The sequence below is a fragment of the Brachyhypopomus gauderio genome, chromosome 5 (genome assembly GCF_052324685.1).
Source record: "Brachyhypopomus gauderio isolate BG-103 chromosome 5, BGAUD_0.2, whole genome shotgun sequence".
Lineage (NCBI taxonomy): Eukaryota > Metazoa > Chordata > Actinopteri > Gymnotiformes > Hypopomidae > Brachyhypopomus > Brachyhypopomus gauderio.
The window spans coordinates 10,761,442-10,782,217 of record NC_135215.1 but is presented as its reverse complement, the minus strand read 5'-3'; the positions used below and the strand labels follow the sequence as shown (position 1 = coordinate 10,782,217).

Sequence of the window (20,776 nt, the reverse complement as noted above, 5' to 3'; positions counted from 1 at the left end):
CTTCCCGGCTCGCTGCCTGTGTGTTGGGGTTTTCCCCGGTAGACAAGAGGGTTGCTTTCCTGTGCCTTCGGGTTGGAGAACGGTGCATATGCACATATGTTGTTTGTGCTTATGCACCAAATGGCAGTTCGGAGTACCCGGCCATCTTGGAGTCCTTGGAGGGGATACTGGAAGGTGCCCTTTCTGGGGATCCCATTGTTCTGCTGGGGGACTTCAATGCTCACATGGGCAATGATAGTAAGACCTGGAAGGGCATGATTGGGAGGAATGGCGTCTCTGATCTGAACCCGAGTGGTGTTTTGTTATAGCTTATGGAGCACAGAGGTGTCCATAAGTGCCCATGGCACCAGGACACCTTAGGTCGCAGCTCGATGATTGATTTTGGAATCGTGTCATTGGACTTGCGACCATGTGTATTGGACACTCAGGTGAAGAGAGGAGCTGAGCTGTCAACCAATCACCACCTAGTGGTGAGTTGGATCAGATGTCGAGCGAGGATGCCAGACAGACCTGGCAGACCTAAACGTATTGTGAGGGTTTGCTGGGAACGTGCAGAGGAACCTGTCAGAAAGGACTTTAACTCCCACATCCGGCATAGCTTTGACTGCATCCCGAGGGAAGCTGGAGAAATTGAGTCCGAATGGGCTTTGTTCCGCGCCTCCATTGTCAATGCGGCAGACGGGGGCTATGGATGCAAGGTTGTCGTGGCGACAATCCCTGAACCCGATGATGGACATCTCGGGTAAGGGAGGCCGTCATGCTGAAGAAAGAGTCCTATTGGGCCTGATTGACTTGTGGGACTCCGGAGGCAGCAGACGGGTACAGGAGGGCCAAGCGGATCGCTTTTGACCGTTGTGGAGGCAAAACTCGGGTGTGAGAAGAGTTCAGCGAGACCATGGAAAGTGACTTTCGATTGGCTCTGAGAAGATTCTGGCAAACTGTCAGTCATCTCAGGAGGGGAAAGCGGTTCCCGACCAACACTGTACAGTGGGGCTGGGGATCTGCTGACCTCGACTGGGGATGTCATTAGACGGTGGAAGGAATACTTTGAGGATCTTCTCAATCCCACCATCACGTCTTCCATAGAGGAAGCAGAGCTGGGGGGCTCGGACGGGGGTTTGCCCCTCACTCTGGCTGAGGTGACCCGGGTAGTTGTGAAATTCCTTGGCGGCAAGGCTCCGGGGATAGATGAGATCTTTGGATGTTGTGGGCTGTCCTGGCTGACACGTCTTTGCAACATCGCATGTTGATATGCGCACGCTCCTGAGGACCTTCTTCGATGCTGTGGTGGCATCAGCCATCTTTTATGGAGTGGTCTGCTGGGGCAGCAGCATCTCCACTGCTGACAGGAGGAGACTGAACAAAATCATTAAGAAGTTCAGCTCTGTCCTGGGGGGCCATCTTGACCCGGTGGAGGTGGTGGGAGACAGGAGGATGAGGACTAAATTCAACCACATGTTGAAGAACCTGTCCCATCCCATGCACCAATCCCTGTCAGCACTGAGCAGCTCCTTCAGTGCCCGGCTGCTGCACCCGCGCTGTGTGAAGGAGAGATATCGCAGGTCCTTCCTTCCAGCCACTGTCAGACTGTACAACAGCCACTGCTCTCCATAGCTCACTTGTACTGTACAACAATCTCCTCACTGTACTTTACTGCTCCTACTGTTCTTCCATGTGCAATATCGGAATCTACCATGTGCAATATTTAATATACCATGTACAATAACCATAACTGTTTGCAACTACATATATTGCATATATATTTATACTCTTTATTTATTTCTCTTGTATATGTCACGTTGTGGGGGGGCCCCCTACCGGTCGCCCCCGGTTACAGCGGCAGCGGTCCTGTTTTTGGTCACGTGATGTTCGTCCCTCAGGTGGGCAGGACCTGTGATCCGTCTCACCTGAGGGTCGTTTGTTCGTCTATATATGTCTTGTCTTTGTACCAGTTGACTGCTGGTTATTATTTCCTTCATTCGGAACAATGCACGGGTTTTTGGTTTGCACACTTTCTATTAAACCATCCTATTTCCCTGAGACTTGGCGTGATCGCTTCCTTTTTAAGTTGCTCACCCTGCCCGTCACAGTATACCTGTATCTTATATATGTGTATTTCCTGACACTATTCTCTGCTGCTGTAACAATGCAAATTTCCCCGCTGAGGGATTAATAAAGGATTATCTTATCTTATCTTATCTTACATCGGGAGCAGTGCCTCTGTACTGGCAAACTGGGGTGGTGGTTCCCCTTTTTAAGAAAGGGGACTGGAGGGTGTGCTCCAACTATTGGGGATCACACTCCTCAGCCTCCCCAGTAAGGTCTATGCAGGGGTACTGGAGAAGAGAGTCCGGTCGATAGTCGAATCTTAGTTACAAGAGGAATAATGTGGGTTCCGTTCTGGTCGTGGAACACTGGACCAGCTTTTCACCCTTGCAAGGGTCTTAGAGGGTGCATGGGAGTTTGCTCAACCAGTCAACATGTGTTTTGTGAATTTGGAGAAGGCATTCGACCGTGTCCCTCGGGGATTCCTCTGGGGGGTGATCCACTTTGTCACTGATTCTGTTCATAACTTTTATAGACAGAATTTCTCGGCATAGCCAAGTGGTGGAGGGGGTTTGATTTTTTGGCCTCAGAATTCCGAGTTTCCTTTTTGTGGATGATGTTGTCCTGTTTGCATCATCGGGCCAGGACCTACAGTTCTCACTGGATCAGTTTGCAGCCGAGTGCAAGGCGGCCGGGATGAGAATCAGCACCTCTAAAACTGAGACCATTGTACTCATTCAGACAAGGGTGGAGTGCCCTCTCTGGGTCGGGAATGAGTCCTTGCCTCAAGTGGAGGAGTTCAAGTATCTCGTGTTCTTGTTGAGTGAGGGAAGAACGGAACGAGAGATTGACAGGTGGATCAGTGCTGCGGCTGCAGTATTGCAGACACTCTTGTGGTGAAGAGAGAGCTGAGCCAAAAGGCAAAGCTCTCGATTTACTGGTCAATCTACGTTTCGACTCTTACCTATGGGCACGAGCTCTGGGTAGTGACCGAAAGAATGAGATCGTGAATATAAGCGGCCGAAATGAGTTTTTTCCGCAGGGTGTCTGGGCTCTCCCTTAGAGATAAGGTATGGAGCACCGTCATCCGGGAGAGGCTCGGATTAGAGTCGCTGCTCCTCCACGTAGAGAGGAGCCAGTTGAGGTGGTTTGGGCATCTGGTCAGTATGCCACCTGGGTGCCTCCCTAGGGAGGCGCTCCAGGCATGTCCAACTGGGAGGAGGCCCTGGGGAAGACCCTGGACACGCTGGAGAGATTATATCTCTCAGCTGTCCTGGGAAAGCCTCGGTATCCTCCCAGAGGAGTTAGAAGAGATGGCTGGGGAGAGAGAAACCTGGGCCTCTTTGCTTAGGCTACTGCCCCCGCGACCCAAAGCCGGATAAAGCAGATGACAATGGATGGATGGAAGTTTTTTTATTGCTGCATTGTGGTTTGATCAACTGAGGCTAAAAATTAATTCTTCTACTTAGTAGTTTTGTTGTGCTAACTATGTAGAAAACAGGTGATACATTTGTTATTACCTTCATATTACCCTGTGCAATTTAATTGAAAGAAGGAGCTTGTGAAAAGGTGGGTATCACCCAGGCACACTGTATTCCTTATAAGCAGCCTGCATCTTTGAGAAGCAGTGTTGTTTTGAGTTTTTATCTTTTATGCATATCTGTTTGAGTGTACATACATGCAGGTGATGAGGAGAGACAGTAAACTGATGGAAGCATCACTCACAGGTGGTGTTAGTTCATCAGTGTCAGTCTGGTGGCCCCAGCCTAAAGCTGTCAAACTAACCCTTAACCACTCAACAAAAATATGGTTACTTCATACCTCGTGAGTCATATTTGTGTAGGATGATTACCTGTGGGATGGTTACCTGTAAGAAGTCGTGTTGTAGATTCTACATGCTCCTTTTCCTCCACACCTCTTATGGCCCCATTTCAGACATGTGGTGTCAATAATTGCCCCAAAATATATAGGAGCAGGAATGCCAGCTGTTAAATGGTGCATATGCATGTTGTTTTTGCTTTAGAAATAACAGCAATATTCTCAATACTTAAAGTAGAACTCAAAATACTTAAGAGCAAAATACCCAGAGTTCGTGTCGTCAGGGTGTGAAACCCTAAAGCCAAGGACTTTAGCTGTGGTTTGATGCATCTGGTAGAATGAAAGAAGAATATAATGAGAGCACAGAGCATTATGTTATTAATGGTCATGTTCATTAAGTAATATATGGGTTATTTTGGATAAAGGTTAAAGAAGCTTTTGTCTAAAAGTCATACGTTTGAGATGACCACTCAATGATGGCATAGTGCTGGTGGTAGCCTTATTTAGCACTAAGGAGGCAATGCATAACCCTAACGCTAACCCTGCATTCCAAAGGAGTCACCTGATTGGGGTAAACTGAGGTAAATAAACTGACATAAAATTGTGAAGAGTGTTCAGAACAGTCAGGTCAGTGATGGCTACACTGGTGATGAATTCAGCCTAAAGTGTTAATTAGATTCTACAAATATAGATCTGGAACATAAACTAGAAGTGACTGAAGACAATCAGAGACATTCTCAGCAGTTGTAGAAACGTTATTCATTCACATATGCTGAATGGTCTAATTGTTCTAATTGTTGCCAAGGATTTGACTCACCGGATGAGCAGCATGTATCCTGGGGTCCCACCCAGGGAGATAATGAAGGAAGTGATAACAGACAGAGCCAAGAAGTAGGGCAAGACTTGCTGGCAGCTCTGTCTGTGCTGTTGACACTGACCTGCATAGGCTGTCTGGTTGCCATTGGTCACACATGTGCATTGCTCAAAAACCTGAAGATATGTAAATGCGGAATAACATAGATGCATATTAGCAATTTCCCATTAACTAATATATATTTAAGCAAACATGAACAAGTCATTCTTAATAACACCTCTTAATAACATTTAGAACTTTCAAGTTCTGCCTATATTAGTTCATGAAAAAACTTTCAATTGTTGTTGCCCCAGGTAACTGATGTAGGGGACAGGCACACGACGTGTCCAGCGTGAAGGGTGGAAAACGGTCCAAAACAATGTAACTATGGTGTAGGTATGACAGTTATGTTAACTAGTACAATATGCAAATAGGAAACCACCATTCCCATTCACACTGATGTTCATTCACACTTCCAGTTCATATCAGAATTATATATATATATATATATATATATATATATATATATATATATATATATATATATATATATATATATATATATATATATCGCTACTCTAGGGTTAGGGTTACCCTAACTGCTACTCCAGCAGGAGGATGAAGGGCAGAGTCCAAGCAAAGAAAGGAAAATAAAATAATGCTTAAGTAAACAATGTGAAGAAAACTATGGAATCTACGTAAATTACAAAGGTGGCTCCCGTCCGCTAAACTGGTGTATCTATACAGAATTTACTATGTGATGTAGAGTATGTGCGCGCACCTCTGATCTGTCCCCCAACCGAGTAACAGCCCAGCGAAGTGCAAAACAAAAGTACAAAAAATAATAATTTTAGATCTGACCCACAAAAGAACCCCTTGTTAAATGGTAGCACTGATGACAACACAAGGGACTGAGCAGTTCCAGTGTCTCTTAATATTTTTATAGGAACAGACTCACCTACGGAAATAACACCAGACTATAAAAGGAGCGTAACCAGGATCTGGCCTCCCGACTACTAATCCAGTTTTTATGTTGTTGATTTAATCCAGTTCACTACAAAATCTTTTAATAGTAAAACATGCAGAAGATGGACAGGTAACTATGGAGACCAAGTTAGGAACAAAACTTCAGATACTTCAGGTATTAAAACAAAGAACCATGCAGAAACATGTTTGTTTTATTTAACACCTGGAAATTATTCTATATGTAAAAATAAAACACATTGTATTTCATTCCAAGGGTTGTACTTGTACATTTATGGTCCTTAAATGAATTTCTTGCACCTGTACAAAATCCTGAGCAACAATTAGCAAATCAGATTTAGAGCTTGAAATGCAAGTGTTTCAGGTGTTATAATGGTGCATGCAGGCAGAGTGCTGAGACAGAAGCAAAGTTCAAACAGCGCTCCTTAATTCTAGACATATAATAGCGCTTACTGCTAAAGCAAATATGGCACCAACACTAACAACAAAGATTCAACAACTGACAACGAACCTGCACAGAACACACACTCATACACAAACAAAAACACAACAGGTGCAACGAGACAAGGAACAAGTGAGACCACTTTAAAGATAATTGGATAGACAACCGCAATGAAGCACACACACACACACACACACACACACACACACCAAAAGACACACCCAAGGGAGGAGTCCGGGGCTGTGACAGGTGTACCCTCTTCACTGCATTCAGTGGAATTTTGTGTTAGGTGTACAGACATACACTGTCCCACTGTAAATATGTTTTATTTGTAATCATTAAATGCCCGTAAAGGTCTCACACCTGAGCAAGAAGCAAACAGGCCAGGCAGTACTAGACAGTGCAGAAAAGGACACCACGCACTTGTTTTTGACCTTTGCTGAACTACTATAATAAACACAGGCCATTGTTCCTGCAAAACTGTACCAGAGCTACACTAGTTCCCACTGCTTACCGTGTCGATCCCAGAGCCATGAGATGTCCGACACCCAGCCAAGCAGGGCGAGACATACGTGAGACCATCCTCACCACACACAGGGTCCCAGTCCCTCGGTGAGCACTCACAGTTTTTGTTACAGTTTACAGATAGTGGATTTTCCTCATATGAGAGGCCCTCTATCCTGTTCAGTACGCACGCACACACACACACACACACACACACGCAAACAAAGAACAGACCATTCATTGCTCGTTTATGATCTTTTTTAGTTTAAACAGTAACACAAATGTATTTTAGCCTGATGGTCTGATGAGTGTAATCATACAGTGTTCATTCATTCATTTTACATAATAAAATTAGTTAAAGGAATAGAAGAAACCCTACATACACATGTGGACATAATTGTCACTACCCTTCCATTAAAGAAAGAAAAACCAACAAAGGTCACTGAAATATCTTGAAAGCTACAGTAATAAATTAAAAAATGAAAAAAGTTTAATTCGTTTCTTTTTAAAAATCGTTCTATAAAAAGCAAATACGGCACCAACACTAACGACAAAGATTCAACAACTGACAACGAACCTGCACAGAACACACACTTATACACAAACAATAACACAACAGGTGCAACGAGACAAGGAACAAGTGAGACCACTTTAAAGATGAATGGATAGACAACCGCAATGAAGCACGCGCGCACACACACACAGGAACACCACAATTCAAGGCAATATCTGAGTTTTATTTGATTTTCTATTTTATTTATTATTACTTTTGTGAGTTTCAAGTTATTTCAGTGACCATTGTAGGTTTATTTTTCTTTAATGGAAGGGCACAGACAATTTTGTCCATGTGTGTAAAATCACTAAATATCCTCATCAAACAAAAAAAAAAAAACAAAAACAAGCAGTGAGGGATTATTATGAGTAAAATGAAGGCAAGATACAGGGTTAGGGTTACATACAGGGTTAGGGCTACACACAGGGTTACATACAGGGTTACATACAGGGTTAGGGTTACATACAGGGTTACATAAAGGGTTAGGGTTACATACAGGCAAGATTCAACACTTTAATTTTATAGGAACAGTGTCACTATATCCAGCATATGTCACCATGTGATGTGTCACTATATCCAGCATATGTCACCATGTGATGTGTCACTATACCCAGCATATGTCACCATGTCATGTGTCACTATACCCAGCATATGTCACCATGTCATGTGTCACTATACCCAGCATATGTCACCATGTCATGTGTCACTATACCCAGCATATGTCACAGTGATGCCAGCTACTCTGGGATTCTCGCAGCCCAGAGCAAAGAAGAGCAGAGACAGGAAATAGCCAAGCAGGGAGGTTCCCAGTGCAAGCCTGGCCGCTCCCATGATGCTCAGTCTGAGCTTCTTCATGAGAACTCCCCCTAAGAACATTCCTACAGCCACCGCCGGGATGTTCATCACCCCTGAAACAGCAGCATTAAGGAAACACACAGACTGATCAAAGTGATGAGTCACTAGTACACTATACTAACCAGATAAAGCCTGTGGTCTCTAATGTTTTAAATCTACCTTTGAATATCTGAATTTAAGCCCACTGTCTCATGACATGCACTTGCATCATATACGTACCCATTAGGAAATTTGCTCTGGCGGCTGACTGCCCATAGTGCTGTTCTATGTATTTGGGTTTGTAGGTCACCATGCCTATTAAAGAGTTAAACTGCACGACACTAACACAAAGGTACAAAAAATAGACCGGGTTCCCCAGGAGAGATCTCAGAGTTGGCAAAAAGTCTGCAAGACAAAAACAAATATTTTAGCTCCAAAAAGCCAAGTGAACATGTTTAAGAAGAAACCACCCCTAGAAAGCTGAACTCTCTATATACAGTTAAGGTCAAAATTATTAGCCCCTAAAAAATTATTACTATTCCCCTAAAATACTGGCAATTCTTTGCAATATACATAAAATTTCATATAGTAAATTATTAATCCATGATATAGGCCTATTTTGGTCCACTTTGGAATGTAAAATAAACATTAAATATTTCTTTATGAAACAAATTGGTGAAAACTGAGATGGTCAAAATTATTAGCCCCCATGTGATTTTGTGTTTCCAAGGCCAATTAACTGGGTTTCAAACCACACCTGACCAATCAATTAGGTTTGAAAACACACCTGAGCAATCAATTAGCACTGAACCTTATTTAAGTGACTCCAAGAAGCAGAGTTAGTATTACTTGACTGCTTGAATGAAAGGGATACTCTAGGGTTGCTCTATAATTGTTGTAGGAAGCAATATCATCATGCCAAAAAGAAGAGAAATCAGTCTGGACCTCAGACAGAAGATAGTGAACCTTCATTTTCAGGAGGAAGGTTATACTGCCATTTCCAAGCGTTTCTTGGTTTCTAGAACAGCTGTGCGTTGCATCATCACAAAGCACAAAGAAACAAAGCCTGTTAAAAATAAACATGGCTGTGGTCAAAAACGTAAGAAGAATACTTTGCAGCAAAAAATAATCAGAGATGTCAACAAGAATCCCTGGACCTCTGCAAAGATGATTGTTGCTGAACTTGCTTCTTCTAGACTTGATGTTTCACGCAAGACTGTTGTGAGGGCTCTTCATCGTGGTGGACTTCGTGGTCATCGTCCAAGAAAAACCCCATTGCTCTCACAGCGGCACATCAAAGCCAGACTGAACTTTGCCAGAGACAATCTGAAACATAAGGGTGAGTTTTGGAAGTCTGTCCTTTGGTCTGATGAAACCAAACTTGAGCTGTTTGGGCATATGGATGCTGCTTTTGTTTGGCGTAGGAAGGGCGAGGCCTTCAACCCTAAAAATACTGTCCCCACAGTGAAACATGCTGGTGGAAACATAATGCTGTGGGGCTGTTTTGGTGCTTTAGGGACGGGAAACCTTGTTCGGGTGCATGGGACAATGAAAAAAGGATTATGTGGAAATTTTGAAGAACAACATCAGGTCATCTGCTGCCAGTCTAGGGTTAGGTCGTCGCTAGGTCTTCCAACAAGACAATGACCCAAAGCACACATCGAAGTTGGTCAAAACCTTTTTGAAAGACAACAAAATCAACGTTCTGGAGTGGCCCTCTCAGAGCCCTGATCTCAATCCTATTGAGAATCTGTGGAGGGAGCTCAAGCTTCGGGTCCATGCTCGGAAACCAAGCAATTTGCATGATCACGAACAAATTGCCAAGGAAGAATGGGCTAAAATCCCCCAGGAGACATGTGCCAACTTGGTTAGAAATTACCAGAAAAGATTGTTGTCAGTTTTGAATCACAAAGGCTACACTATTGACTATTAGTTGTCAGAGGGCTAATAATTTTGACCACTGCATTTTTTGCTTTTTTCTTGTTTCAGTGAAGCAAACCAATAAAAATGTTTATTTGACTTTATGCAGATGTTGTCTTTGTTCTTGTGGACACACAGAAACTATAAAGACTCAAGGTTATGGCCCATGTCATTGGAAGGATAAGGGTTTTATATGATTTCATAAGGGGGCTAATAATTTTGACCTTAACTGTATAAAAGTATATGGGCCCTTTACGTGAAGAGTATAAATTGTGTATGCATGGTGCTTTTAACCATTAACCTTTAGCCATTTCTATGAAGCTGGCTGTGTCATCTGCCTGGTAGTTGTGATCCAGAACGGTGGAGCCCCCAGTGCAGCTCGTCCCCTCAGGAGAGAACTTGGCCATTCGACCCTCTGGAAGAGATCTGGGCAGAAACCAAAAGGGCCCAGCTGACATGAGGGAGATGAGGCCTGTGATGAGGTAGCCCAGCCACCAGGCCCCAACCCAGCGGGGGTCTCCTGGTGTGATGTCAACATTCTCTGGAGAGGGAAAAACATGTATGTATACATGTATGGCTAACTCTAACTCTAACCCTAACCCTGACCGTGCATCATACACAGGTGAATCAGCTACAATGAAGTAATCAATTGAATAAGAACTCTAGTGGGAACTCTTACCCATGTTGACAAATCCAATATCCACATATATTTTTGCACAAAGTGATCCAAGCAGGTAGCCAAACACGGGACCAATTACGGACACAGTCTGAATACATCCTGAACAAAAGACCAACAATATTAGGAAGAGTACAAAACTCAAATGGCAAGAATGTCTTCAAAGGTAAAACCAACAATAAGAATCTAAACACAGCTAGTTTACCAAATGTGTGGCAAACTCAAATCAGTAGGTAAACAGAGAAAAATATGTTTTATATTTATATGCTTTAAAAGACATTTAAAATAATCAGTAAATGTTTTTTCTTTCAGCGATTAAAAGTTCCAGTTATGGCTTTTGCTCTGTTCTATAACATGTTTACTATGTACCATTCCATTTTCACATAGTCATGATTAGCTGTAGAAGTCGATATTGAAACTGTTCATAAACCCTTCTGAATACACACTTTATATCTGACTGTCACTATGAACATAAATCACTTAAATATAGACCAACAAGATTAAAACAATGATTCAAACATTTTCTAAAGGCCTAAAAGTAACATTTGTCAAAAAGTGAGAATCCAAAAAAGTCAGTTAGATGTTGGAGCTCCATTTAAAGAGGATGTAGACGATGGCTCCCTTTCCATTCTTCAAAACCCCAAAGAACTCCACAGAAGAGCGTAAAGCCAACAGTGTAGGAATATAAATAACTAGAGCAACATTATCCCCACAGCAAGAAGGAAATACATGTCACATCTCGCCCTTCTCCTTCTGTCAATCTGTGAGGCAGTGATCTGTACAGTACAGTGGAACCTCGGCTAGCGAATGCCTCCGATAGCGAACAATTCGGATAATGACCAAAAATCTGTCTGTGTTGGGGTGAAACACTTCCATTCCATGTAGGTTCCTCAAAACTCTGGTATGAAACTTCTTACAGAATTACTAAAACTTAAACCCCATTCTCAGAACAAAACTGTCAACTGCCAAAACTCATTTATCTCTTTTTGAAAAAACCTTAAACAATATTCAGTTTTTAAATCTAATTCAGCCTTTTTAAACAAAATTTTCAAATCAAAACGTACACTAATTATAGCACATTTTGCACTGCAGTTCTCTTGTGGTGCATAATGGTGGCCACAAGTGGCAGAAGTTAAACTAAATTAAAGCACAGATGTCATAGGTTACACACAATGACTCATAACTGTCCACACCTGTTTCTAACGATGTGGTGAAACCAATATAAGCAATATAAGAGTGGACAGGTGCAACATGGTGGTTATCCAGTGGAGAACAGCGTGAGCACCTCTGGGAGAGAACAGGAACTGGGGGAGAGAACAGGAATGGGGTAAAATAAAGAGCCAGGAGGGAGTAGAGGAGAAAAAGAAAAGATGGTTACAGTACAAATGGTTTGGGTGGGAAAATAGAACAAAGGACACCAGGGGAAGAACTGGCTCTCTCATTCAGTGTGTAACGCGGCGGGTATGGTGACGTAACCACCGCGTGAATATACTTGAGAGGCGGACCCAAGTGCCGGCTCGGTCTGGCACAATAATATGCGAGAGTAGTAAATGTGGAGTTAATGCATACACACACAGTGTGGCAAAAACACCAACACAAAACGACGCGGAAAAACAATGCGCAAAATGAAACTAAACCGTAGATACTCGGTAGAAAAAGGAAACAAAAACAACGCGGAAGACTGACGCATGAAAAGCAAAACTCACACGTAGCGAGAGGGTGGAAAAAATAATAAAGGCAACTAAAAGGACGCGGAAAAAACTCGTCGCGTAAAACCGAAATAAGAACACCAGGAGAAGAATCTGGCTACTGGCAAAAATGCCGCAACAAAACAAAACCTTCCCAAAATAAATGAATAACGGATAGGAAGAGAAACAGATGGAGGAAAACTTGAGATTGGCTAGAAAGCAGCGCAGGAGACAGAGACTCGAATAAGTGAAAGAACAAGAGAGAGGGAGAGAGAAAGAATAAGGTGGCGAGACACCTTTAACTTGAGAATGAGACAAGAGAAAGGGCTGAGAACGTACCGGCATAACCAAAACGAATCAGCAATGATCCATCTCCAAAAGCTTCCTTAAAAAGCCATGGCAACAGGTGAGACGGATCATTGCTGATTGCGTGGATGTAGTCTAGGGCTGACTCGGGTGCCCCTAGTGGAGGTAGATGGTGTGGAATCCGAGCCAGCCCTGACAGAGCCCCCCCCTCTAGGCCCGAGACCCCGCGGGCCCAGAGCGACTGCCCTGTCACGACGGAAGTCGCATATAAGAGAACGGTCGACAATGCGAGAGGCGGGGACCCAGGAACGTTCCTCGGGACCGTAACCCGCCCAGTCAACGAGGTATTGGTCCCGACCACGAACACGGCGGTGGTCCAATAACCGGGTAACCGTGTACACCGGACCACCGTCAACCATGCGGGGAGGCGGCGGGGCCGGAGCACAGGGCATGTGACACAAAACCGGGCGGAGACGCGAGACGTGGAACACTGGATGGACACGCATGGAAGGAGGAAGCAGCAGCCGGTAGGAAACGGGGTTGATCTGCCTATCCACCTTGAAGGGACCCAAGTACCGAGGGGCCAACTTCTTGGTCCCGCCACGGACCGGCAGATCCTTGGCGGACAGCCAGACTCGTTGCCCGGGGCGGAAAGACAAGGCCGGAAGACGGTGCTTGTCAGCACTGCGACGGTAACCGGCCGAGGCAGACAAAAGGGCCTTACGGGCCTTACGCCATGCCAACCGGCACCGCCGCACCAAGGCACGAGCTCCTGGAACTGCCACCCCCTCTTCCTGGTCTGCAAACATAGGAGGGGCATAGCCATAAAGGCACTCAAAGGGTGACATCCCTAGAGCGGAGTGCCACAAGGTATTGTGGGCGTACTCAGCCCAGAGGAGTTGGTCAGCCCAGGAGGAGGGATTGGTGGAGGCCAGACACCGAAGCGTCTGCTCCAAGTCCTGGTTAGTTCGCTCGGTTTGACCGTTGGTCTGGGGATGAAAGCCTGAGGATAGACTGGCCTTGGCTCCCAGGAGACCCAGGAAGGTCCCCCAAAAGCGGCTGGTAAATTGCGGTCCCCTGTCAGACACCACGTCGGAGGGGAAGCCGTGGTACCGGACAATGTGACGGAGAAACAGGGAGGCAGTATCACGGGCCGAGGGGAGCTTAGGCAAGGCCAAAAACCTGGCGGTCTTAGAGAACCGGTCAACAATAACCAATATAGTGGTGTTGCCACGAGAGGGAGATAAGCCCGTCACAAAGTCCAGGGCAACGTGCGTCCATGGTCTGGACGGGATAGGAAGTGGACGCAACAAGCCAGCGGGTTTAGAATGGGAGGCTTTGTTTTTTGCACATGTCTCACAAGCAGCAACAAACCTGCCCACCTCCTGGTCCATCCCAGGCCACCAAAATCTCCTTTTCAGGAGCTCAAGAGTACGACGGACTCCGGGATGGGCTGCGAAAGGTGAGTCATGCCCCCAACTCATAACTTTTTTCCTTAAATTAGGATGAACATATAAGCGACCAGGGGGAGTCCCGCTAGGCCCAGGATTGCCCGTAAGAGCTTGCTTAACCTCGGTTTCGATACCCCATTGTATGGGTGCTACAATCTTGGAAGCCGGTATTACCGTACCGGGTTCTGAGATGTCGGCAGGTGGTTCCCACTGACGGGAGAGGGCATCTGTCTTTACATTCTTGGTGCCAGGTCTGTACGAAAGTGTAAAATCAAACCGCCCAAAGAATAAGGACCATCTAGCCTGCCTGGGGTTAAGTCGTTTAGCCTGCTGGAGGTAGGCTAAGTTCTTGTGGTCCGTCCACACGAGGAACGGATGTTTAGCCCCCTCCAGCCAGTGCCTCCATTCCTCTAGTGCCAGCTTGACAGCCAGCAGCTCTTTGTCCCCCACGTCGTAATTACGCTCGGCGGGTGTCATGCGGTGAGAGAAGTAGGCACAAGGATGGAGTTTCTGAGGAGTGCCTGTTCTCTGAGAGAGCACGGCGCCCACTCCGTAATCGGAGGCATCGACCTCGACGATGAATGGGAGGTCAGGGTCAGGCATGCACAAAACGGGTTCAGATGTGAACTGTTTTTTGAGTTTGTCAAAGGCTTGCTGGGCCTCAGGAGACCAGACAAAAGGACCAGGAATTTTCCTAGTGAGAGCAATAAGGGGGGCTGCCAGGGTGCTGAACCCCTTAATGAAGCGCCGGTAAAAATTAGCAAACCCCAGGAAGCGTTGAACTAAACGAAGTGAGGTAGGAGTCGGCCATTGAGCCACGGCCCGGATCTTAGAGGGATCCATGGCCAAGGTATTCTGAGCTATACGATACCCCAAAAATCCTACTTCCTGGACGTGGAAGAGGGACTTCTCCAGCTTTACAGTTGTGATCAAATTTATTCAACCCCCAATGCTGCGAAGGGTTTTATGGAATTCAGTGCACATTTGTAATTGTGTTCATAATGAAATCTTACAAGGACTTGTTAAAGAACTAAATGCAACTAAGATAGCATCAATTTTTTTTGTCATAAAGTATTAAATGGCCTTTTTGTGATTTCTTCATTGACACAATTATTCAACCCCTTTACGACTACCACTCCTAAGAACAGAGGTTCATTCCAGTGTTTTCCATCAGGTATTGAAAACATCTGTGGATGTCAACGAGCAGCAATCAAGCATGATAAGCACCAATTAGGCAGATTTAAAAGGACTGTGATACTCAGCTCCTTCTAGACATCTACTGGTGTGTTTCCAAGCATGGTGAAGGCAAGAGAATGGTCCCAGAAGACAAGAGAAGAGGTTATTGCTCTTCACAAGAATGGCAATGGATATAAAAAGATTGCGAAGTTGTTAAATATTCCAAGAGACACTATCAGAAGTATCATTCGCAAGTTCAAGTTAAAGGGCACAGTGGAAACGTTACCTGGTCGTGGCAGAAAGAAGATCCTGACCGCGACTGCTGTGCGCTACCTGAAGCGTAATGTGGAGAAAAATCCCCGCGTGACTGCTAAGGAACTGAAAAAAGACCTGTCAGATGTGGGCACTGAAGTTTCAGCTCAGACAATAAGGCGCGCACTGCATAACGAAGACCTCCATGCCAGAACGCCCAGACGCTGACTCCAAAGAACAAGAAAAGTCGACTGCAGTATGCCAAAAGTCATGTGGACAAGCCACAAAGGTTTTGGAACAGTGTACTGTGGTCAGATGAAACTAAATTAGAACTGTTTGGGACAATGGACCAGCGCTATGTTTGGAGAAGGAAGAACCAGGCTTATGAACAAAAGAACACCTTGCCTACTGTGAAACATGGCGGGGGGTCAATTATGCTTTGGGGCTGTTTTGCTTCTAATGGTACAGGAAAGCTTCAACGTGTGCAGGGTACCATGAATTCCCTTCAGTACCAGGAGATCTTGGAGGAAAATGTGATGGAGTCAGTCACAAACCTGCGGCTTGGGAGACGTTGGACCTTCCAACAGGACAATGATCCGAAGCACACATCCAAGTCCACTTGAGCATGGTTGAACATGAAAGGCTGGAACATTCTAGAGTGGCCATCGCAATCACCAGACTTAAATCCAATTGAGAACCTCTGGTGGGACCTAAAGAAGGCAGTTGCAGTGCGCAAGCCTAAGAATGTGACTGAACTGGAGGCTTTTGCCCATGAAGAATGGGCTAAGATACCCATAGGTCGCTGCAAGACACTTGTGTCAAGCTATGCTTCACGCTTGAAAGCTGTCATAACTGGAAAAGGATGTTGTACTAAGTACTAAAAAATAATGTCACTAGGGGGTTGAATAAAACTGATAATGATGTGAGCACAGTAAAGACATTTGTGGTTATTCCATCATAAATATTATGTTATGTTTGTCTAATTTATAAGTGCCTCTTTGATATAATTGTAAATAAGATGACTGAAATGATCAAAATCAATGTCAAACTGGCCAAAACACTTTATTTCAGTGGGGGTTGAATAAATTTGATCACAACTGTATGTAGAGGTGGTTTTCCAATAGGAGCTGGAGTACCCGTCTTACATGTGTAACGTGTTCTGCTACGGTACGGCTATAAATGAGGATGTCGTCCAAGTAAACAAAAGCATACCTGTCTAACGTTTCTCTCAAAACCTCATTAATAAAACGTTGGAACACTGCCGGGGCATTCATGAGGCCGAATGGCATAACCAGGTACTCATAGTGACCCGAAGGTGTGATGAAGGCGGTCTTCCACTCATCACCCTCACGGACTCTAACCAGGTTGTAGGCACTCCGGAGGTCAAGCTTGGTGAAGATAGTGGCCTGTTGGAGTGCCTCAAAAGCAGAGGCCATGAGGGGTAGAGGATGACGATCCTTAACAGTTACTTTATTGAGCCCTCGGTAATCAATACAGGGCCTTAACCCTCCATCTTTCTTGCCCACAAAAAAGAAGCCGGCTCCGGCAGGAGACGTGGAGGGTCTGATGAACCCTGCGGCCAGGGCCTCACGGATATACTCCTCCATGGCCTTACGTTCTGGGGCGGCTAAAGAAAAGAGACGGCCCCTGGGAGGGCTGGAACCGGGAAGCAGGTCGATGGCTATGTCGTATGATCTGTGAGGAGGAAGGAAGCTAGCCTTTTCTTTATTAAACACCTCTCCGAGGTCGTGGTACTCAGAGGGAACCTTGGTCAGATCCACCGGGTCAAGGGAGCGTTTGGTAGGGGACTCAAAGCGTCTCTGGAGACAGGTCTCCCTGCACACAGGGCCCCAACCCCGCACAGTACGGGAAAGCCAGTCTACCTCAGGATTGTGGCGTTGTAGCCAAGGGAACCCCAGTATGAGTCGCATGTGAGGGGCACAGATGACATAAAGCGTGATCTGTTCTTTGTGACCCCCTATGTCCATGTTGATGGGTATGGTTTGCCTAGCTACTTCTCCTGAGGCTATAATGCGTCCGTCCACTGCAGCCACAGTGAGGGGTTTTTCCAGATTGACCAGGGGTATGTCTAGCTCCTTCACTAGTGAGGCGTCGATAAAATTGGCGGTGGCACCAGAATCGATAAAAGCCAACAGGCGTTTTTCATCAGAACCGCGCCAGGTTAATGACACGTGGACGTAGAGTCCATTATTGGGAGGACTTGAAACTGGGCCCGCCAGAGCCTCCTTACTTACTGGCGGGCTGGTCCTTTTTCCCTGTAATTCAGGGCATCGGGTACGCTGATGCCCTTCACCCCCACAGTAGAGGCATCTGCCTCCTCGGAGACGAGACTGTCTCTCCTGACGTGACAGGCGGGTGTGACCTAGGTGCATGGGTTGTGGGTCATCGGTGGCTTCTCGTGGTTCGGCAGTGAGTTTACTCCCTATGGTAGGTGTACTGTTGCATCGATGCAGCCCTCTGGCCTGCTTTCGCTCACGACGGCGGTTATCAAGACGCACTGTGAACGCAATTAGAGCATCTAGGTCGGATGGTGGATCACGGAGCGCTAACTCATCCTTGAGCCCTTCTGAAAGGCCTTCTTGGTATATGGCCATGAGCGCATCAGACCCCCACCCACTCTCTGAAGCGAGCGTTCTGAAGTCTAGTGAGTACTCTGCTACGGACATTCTACCCTGGCGAAGGCGCAACAGGCGCGGACCCACCACCCCACCTGACGACGGGTGGTAAAACGCTTGCTTCATGGCAGCAGAAAACAGTGAATATGTGGAGCACACGTCAGCCCGTGATTCCCACAGAGGAGTAGCCCATGCTAAGGCTTTGTCATGCAACAAGGCCACTACGTAGGCTACTTTAGATCGTTCGGTTGGGAAACGTGATGGTTGCTGTTCAAACACCAGTGCGCACTGTAACAAGAAACCCCTACACCCTTCAGGGTCTCCTGAATAACGAGCAGGAGGAGGGAGAGCAGGTTCAAGACGAGCCACGGCAGCGGGTGTTCCAACAGAGACATGGGTATCACTGATCATAGCCTGTATGGCGGTTGTGAGGTTGCCGAGCTGCTCTGTTATCTGTTGGAGCGCCTGGTCGTGACCACTAAGTAGCTGCCCCTGAGCAGTGAGAGCAGCCCTGAGCTCAGCTGCCTCGCGAGTCGCGGCTGGGTCCATGTTTAAGGCTGATTCGTTCTGTAACGCGGCGGGTATGGTGACGTAACCACCGCGTGAATATACTTGAGAGGCGGACCCAAGTGCCGGCTCGGTCTGGCACAATAATATGCGAGAGTAGTAAATGTGGAGTTAATGCATACACACACAGTGTGGCAAAAACACCAACACAAAACGACGCGGAAAAACAACGCGCAAAATGAAACTAAACCGTAGATACTCGGTAGAAAAAGGAAACAAAAACAACGCGGAAGACTGACGCATGAAAAGCAAAACTCACACGTAGCGAGAGGGTGGAAAAAATAATAAAGGCAACTAAAAGGACGCGGAAAAAACTCGTCGCGTAAAACCGAAATAAGAACACCAGGAGAAGAATCTGGCTACTGGCAAAAATGCCGCAACAAAACAAAACCTTCCCAAAATAAATGAATAACGGATAGGAAGAGAAACAGATGGAGGAAAACTTGAGATTGGCTAGAAAGCAGCGCAGGAGACAGAGACTCGAATAAGTGAAAGAACAAGAGAGAGGGAGAGAGAAAGAATAAGGTGGCGAGACACCTTTAACTTGAGAATGAGACAAGAGAAAGGGCTGAGAACGTACCGGCATAACCAAAACGAATCAGCAATGATCCGTCTCCAAAAGCTTCCTTAAAAAGCCATGGCAACAGGTGAGACGGATCATTGCTGATTGCGTGGATGTAGTCTAGGGCTGACTCGGGTGCCCCTAGTGGAGGTAGATGGTGTGGAATCCGAGCCAGCCCTGACACAGTGAGGCAAAAACAGAAATAAACTCCCCAACAAAAGAAGCCAAAAGGAGGAAAGAACAAACTTGTCTTTTTGTTTATTTGCTTCAAATAAAAGAGTAACAGTTTTAACTGATTAGGAAAGCAAAGCCGATTCCAGAAAGAGCGAGAGAGAGAGAAAGAGAGAGAAAGAGGCTGGAGACTCAGTCCAGAAACCTCTACCAAAAGAGACCGGCTGTCTTATACGCCAGAACACTGACCAACAATGCAGCAGCCGGCATAGGGGGAGCTGTTTATAAAGGGCTGTCAAGCAGCTGTAGCTCGTTTGGTTTGATTAGCCCTCTGGTGGCCAGTGCTGGTATGGCGCTGCAGCCAACCCTTACATGGAGTCGAGGGTTGATGCCAAAAATGGATAGAAACAATCTGAGAAGTAGAGGAGGAAGAGTGTGTGTAAGAGGATGAGTATAAGGAGGAAGAGGATGAGTATGAGGAGGAAGAGGATGAGTATGGGGAGGAAGAGGAGGAGTATGATGAGGAAGAGGAGGAGTACGACGAAGTGCAAGACCAAACACAAGAACAGTCCTTTCAGATGAAACTGGAGACCACTCTCAAAGCAGAACCAAAAGTCCAACTCAATCTCAGCAGATTCACTGAAGCCTCCATAATCCAGACATTCAGAGAGGTAATTGTTGTATTTGGGTCACTGGATATTTACTGTGTACAGACAATTCAAAACATTACTACCAGTCTAAAGGAGAAGTGGATCCATCATTGTTTTTACTGCATATATAGTTTTTTGTAGTAACTGCACGATCCCTTTTTGTACAACTGTAAGACACATGAGGCTGGAAGGACTCTGTGTTCTCCACACAACAACAGGGTCTCATGGTTTACATGGTCATTCAAAACAACACCATTAGCCTGCCTGTAATACAGCACAGTTGTTGACCACCATGTGCACTTTGATGGAATCCCAAATCAGCTTTTCCTCCACTGATTGTGTCCCAAAAGGCAACAGGTTGTACATGAAACAAACGTACAGAACGCCCTTCGAGCACAACTCAGAAATGATTAAAGAACAATTTCAGTATGTACAACCAAGTGTGCACTCAGAAATGCACATTCAGTGATTGTTTACAACACTATACTACATGCTACTGTTATACATACATTATAATATATTCTAAATCACTCTATTATACAGTATATTCTCTCTACTGCTGATGTCTTTCTGTAGCACTTACAGCACCATATTCATTTCTACATAGTGAGTGTTTCAACAGGATTCCATGGAAAGACCTCATGAATGAACCTGGATTTGTTTCTCTAAAAGAATGAGAGGCTGGAA

The 20,776-nt window shown here is 45.6% G+C and overlaps 1 protein-coding gene across 2 annotated transcripts in view; it reads right to left on the bottom strand.

The window, feature by feature from the left end:
* slco1c1 (solute carrier organic anion transporter family, member 1C1) overlaps positions 1–20,776 on the bottom strand; it is a 36,189-nt gene that overhangs the window by 5,198 nt on the left and 10,215 nt on the right. For both annotated transcript variants that reach the window (XM_077005586.1, XM_077005587.1), the window contains 8 exons: positions 10,634–10,732; positions 10,256–10,495; positions 8,275–8,439; positions 7,913–8,108; positions 6,658–6,823; positions 4,682–4,854; positions 4,130–4,194; positions 3,914–4,031 (listed from right to left, as the gene is read on the bottom strand). In XM_077005586.1, coding sequence (XP_076861701.1) covers positions 3,914–4,031; positions 4,130–4,194; positions 4,682–4,854; positions 6,658–6,823; positions 7,913–8,108; positions 8,275–8,439; positions 10,256–10,495; positions 10,634–10,732 — 1,222 coding nt within the window. The remainder of the gene's footprint in view (positions 1–3,913; positions 4,032–4,129; positions 4,195–4,681; positions 4,855–6,657; positions 6,824–7,912; positions 8,109–8,274; positions 8,440–10,255; positions 10,496–10,633; positions 10,733–20,776) is intronic.